The following is a 4,471-nucleotide window of genomic DNA, read 5'->3' on the forward strand; positions in this document are numbered from 1 at the left end:
CAGTGACACCACCAGCAGGATAGTGAGTGCAGCTCTGGAGTATAATACAGGATATAACTCAGGATCAGTACAGGATAAGTAATGTAATGTATGTACACAGTGACTCCACCAGCAGAATAGTGAGTGCAGCTCTGGAGTATAATACAGGATGTAACTCAGGATCAGTACAGGATAAGTAATGTAATGTATGTACACAGTGACTCCACCAGCAGAATAGTGAGTGCAGCTCTGGAGTATAATACAGGATGTAACTCCGGATCAGTACAGGATAAGTAATGTCATGTATGTACAGTGATCACCAGCAGAATAGTGAGTGCAGCTCTGGAGTATAATACAGGATATAACTCAGGATCAGTACAGGATAAGTAATGTAATGTATGTACACAGTGACTCCACCAGCAGAATAGTGAGTGCAGCTCTGGAGTATAATACAGGATATAACTCAGGATCAGTGCAGGATAAGTAATGTATGTACACAGTGACTCCACCAGCAGAATAGTGAGTGCAGCTCTGGAGTATAATACAGGATATAACTCAGGATCAGTACAGGATAAGTAATGTATGTACACAGTGACTCCACCAGCAGAATAGTGAGTGCAGCTCTGGAGTATAATACAGGATGAAACTCAGGATCAGTACAGGATAAGTAATGTATGTACACAGTGACTCCACCAGCAGAATAGTGAGTGCAGCTCTGGAGTATAATACAGGATGTAACTCAGGATCAGTACAGGATAAGTAATGTAATGTATGTACACAGTGACCCCACCAGCAGAATAGTGAGTGCAGCTCTGGAGTATAATACAGGATATAACTCAGGATCAGTAATGTATGTACACAGTGACTCCACCAGCAAAATAGTGAGTGCAGCTCTGGAGTATAATACAGGATATAACTCAGGATCAGTACAGGATAAGTAATGTAATGTATGTACACAGTGACTCCACCAGCAGAATAGGGAGTGCAGCTCTGGAGTATAATACAGGATATAATTCATAATCAGTACAGGATAAGTAATGTAATGTATGTACACAGTGACCCCACCAGCAGAATAGTGAGTGCAGCTCTGGAGTATAATACAGGATGTAACTCTGGATCAGTACAGGATAAGTAATGTCATGTATGTACACAGTGACTCCACCAGCAGAATAGTGAGTGCAGCTCTGCAGTATAATACAGGATCAGTAATGTATGTATTCAGTGACTGTATTAGAAATGTATATACTGTATCTCAGTGCAGGGACATCCTCTTTAGTCTTTATTACCTCACACTCGGACCCTCTGATGTTCTACTGAACAGAACTTGTGATTTATGTTTGAGTCAGGAAAACGCTACCAGACCCGGGTGTTGGGGAATAATTATTCACATCTCTGTACAATGAGGGGAGTGGGAGGATGAGGGGCCTGTCACTGTGTATGACTGCCAGGAAGCACTGAGAGGGGGAGGGGGAGGAGCCTTTCAGTGGCTGGATGACAGATAAAGCAGCCCGGTTAGAGCCAATATGGCTGCCAGTGGTCGGTGCGGACAGCTTCATCCTGTTGCAGATATTGAAGGCAGGAGATGTGGAGTATAAAACGTGGAGGCAGAAGAGTTGTCAGGGGGACAGGCCCGGCCCTTTAATAAAGAGTCCACATGATGAATAAATAACGTTATAACGCTACGTGGCCTCTGCTGTCATGTGATCGTCATTATACTCCACACTACATTTGAACTCTTCCTCGAAGGCTTCTAAAAACTGTGGGATGACGTCATCCACGGTGACCTCCCGGCCCAGCTCCGCGCTCAGCGACGTCACCCCCTTACCCACAATCCCGCAGGGCACAATGTGGTTGAACCAGGAGAGGTCGGTGTTGCAGTTGAGGGCGAGGCCGTGGTACGTGATGTGGCGGGAGCAGTGGACCCCTGTGAAGAGACAAGAGGCAGGTTATCAGGACGCACCACTGAGGGGCGCTCTGCAACCTGGGGCTCCCTGGCGGGTGTGAAACTACAACTCCCAGCATGCCCTCAGGTATGCTGGGAGTTGTAGTTTCACCACCACCGGGAGCCACAGGCTGCAGAGCGCTGACCAGAAGCATTTCATCATTTTTCACAGATGGCGGAGCACCAAGGGGGGGGGGATGTACGGGAGACCCAGAGCAAGGGCCGCTGTCCTGTCAACGCTTCACCATTTTCAAGATCTCTGCTTGTTGTTTACATTCAGGAAACCTCAGCACGACTAGGACTATGTTCACACCAACAAAAAGAATTCAGCCGCGTAGAAATAATCATGTGAACAGCGCCGTGCGTCTCTTACTGAGATCATTGGGAAACGATTTGCAGACGTATTTGAAGTTTATGCTGGAGAGTAACCTGAGCGGTGTGAACAGGGGCTTATCCTCCATGTGATTATTCCGACTACATAATCCTAATAATAATATAGTGTGACCCTGTAATAGTGGCGGGGGGGGGGGGGGGGGGGCGGCTTCATGTTACACCACCGCGGTCTTCTATGGATCGGTTCATTTTAAGTTTCCGATTTGCAGCTCGCGCCGCTGGTGAATTGTTGCGGATCTGTGAATTCTGACGACACGGATCGGCGGTACGCGGATGAGGCCGGACCCCGGTTCTGATGAGCGGCAGGAGCTCCGGGTGTTGTAACCGCACTAGACCCGTCTGGAGGCCGCCGTGTTCTATCATCATGGAGCCCGGGCCTTGTACGGACTCTACATCTGGATCTAAGAGAGGCGATCACCCCCATTATCTGACATGAGAGTTGTAGTCCCTCATATTATTGGGAGTTGTGATTCTGCTGCCTGACATGCTGAGACTTGTAGTCCCCTCTCCTGTGTAAAATGCTGGGAGTTGTAGTTCCCCTATGTGGCATGCATTGGAGTTCCCCCTGTGTGACATGCTGGGAGTTGTAGTTCCCCCCGTGTGACATTCTGGGAGTTGTAGTCCCCCCCCGTGTGACATGCTGGGAGTTGTAGTTCCCCCCGTGTGACATTCTGGGAGTTGTAGTTCCCCCCCCCCCCCGTGTGACATGCTGGGAGTTGTAGTCCCCCCGTGTGACATGCTGGGAGTTGTAGTTCCCCCCGTGTGACATGCTGGGAGTTGTAGTTCCCCCCGTGTGACATGCTGGGAGTTGTAGTTCCCCCCGTGTGACATGCTGGGAGTTGTAGTTCCCCCCGTGTGACATGCTGGGAGTTGTAGTTCCCCCCGTGTGACATGCTGGGAGTTGTAGTTCCCCCCCGTGTGACATGCTGGGAGTTGTAGTTCCCCCCGTGTGACATGCTGGGAGTTGTAGTTCCTCCTGTGTGACATGCTGGGAGTTGTAGTTCCCCCCGTGTGACATGCTGGGAGTTGTAGTCCCCCCGTGTGACATGCTGGGAGTTGTAGTCCCCCCGTGTGACATGCTGGGAGTTGTAGTTCCCCCCGTGTGACATGCTGGGAGTTGTAGTTCCCCCCCGTGTGACATGCTGGGAGTTGTAGTCTCCCCCCCCCCCGTGTGACATGCTGGGAGTTGTAGTTCCTCCTGTGACATGCTGGGAGTTGTAGTTCCCCCAGTGTGACATGCTGGGAGTTGTAGTCCCCGGTCTATGAGGCTCCGGTTGTCCTCACCGATGGCGCAGATCTTCCTGTCCCGCAACCAGACTCCGGTCTCCTTCGCCCGCTCCGCCTCCAGTCCCAGCCCCCGGCACAGGCCGATCACAGCCCCCTCCAGGCCGGACACATAGTCGCGCAGGGACCGGCGGAGGCGGCGGAGGTCCAGCACCGGGTAACACAGCAGCTGCCCGGGGCCGTGGAAGGTGATGAGGCCGCCGCGGTCAGTGCGCTGGAAGTCCGCTCCGAGAGCCCGCAGCCGCGCCTCCTCCTCCCCCGGACACTGCCGGATCCCCACCGTGTACACAGCCCGGTGCTCGCACAGCAACAGCGTGTCCCGGCCCCGAGCAGCGTCCCCCGGCCGCAGCCCCCGCACACACCGCTGCTGCACACACACCGCCTCCGGGAAGGAGAGCAGCCCTAGCCGGACTACACGCAGCACAGGGCGGCCTGCTGACATCCCGGGAGCCGGAGGAGGAGTCTACAGGAGGGAGGGGTCTCCAGGAGGGAGGGGTCTCCAGGAGGGAGGAGTCTCTAGGAGGGAGGGGTCTCCAGGAGGGAAGAGTCTACAGGAGGGAAGAGTCTCTAGGAGGGAGGAGTCTACAGGAGGGAGGGGTCTACAGGAGGGAGGGGGTCTACAGGAGGGAGGAGTCTACAGGAGGGAGGGAGCGGTCTACAGGAGGGAGGAGCCACCCCCCAATCATCACCGATCACCACCAATCATTCCCGATCATCACCGATCATCCCCTGCTGACATCCCGGGAGCCGGAGGAGGGAGGAGTCTACAGGAGGGAGGAGTCCACAGGAGGGAGGAGCCACATGCCCCCAATCATCCCCGATCACCACCAATCCTTCCCGTTCATCCCTGATCATCCTCCGCTGCTGCACACA

At 53.3% G+C, this 4,471-nt stretch overlaps 1 protein-coding gene across 1 annotated transcript; it reads right to left on the reverse strand.

Moving 5' to 3' along the window:
- Window positions 1-1,590: 1,590 nt before the first annotated feature.
- On the reverse strand, window positions 1,591-4,130 carry LIPT2 (lipoyl(octanoyl) transferase 2). The gene is made up of 2 exons (XM_075851305.1): window positions 3,599-4,130; window positions 1,591-1,903 (listed from the first exon to the last, which is right to left on the reverse strand). The coding sequence occupies exons 1-2, from the start codon at window positions 4,038-4,040 to the stop codon at window positions 1,659-1,661; spliced, it is 687 nt and encodes a 228-aa protein (XP_075707420.1). The 5' UTR covers window positions 4,041-4,130; the 3' UTR covers window positions 1,591-1,658.
- Window positions 4,131-4,471: the final 341 nt, after the last annotated feature.

This window comes from Rhinoderma darwinii, chromosome 2, assembly GCF_050947455.1.
Source record: "Rhinoderma darwinii isolate aRhiDar2 chromosome 2, aRhiDar2.hap1, whole genome shotgun sequence".
NCBI classification, from domain to species: domain Eukaryota; kingdom Metazoa; phylum Chordata; class Amphibia; order Anura; family Rhinodermatidae; genus Rhinoderma; species Rhinoderma darwinii.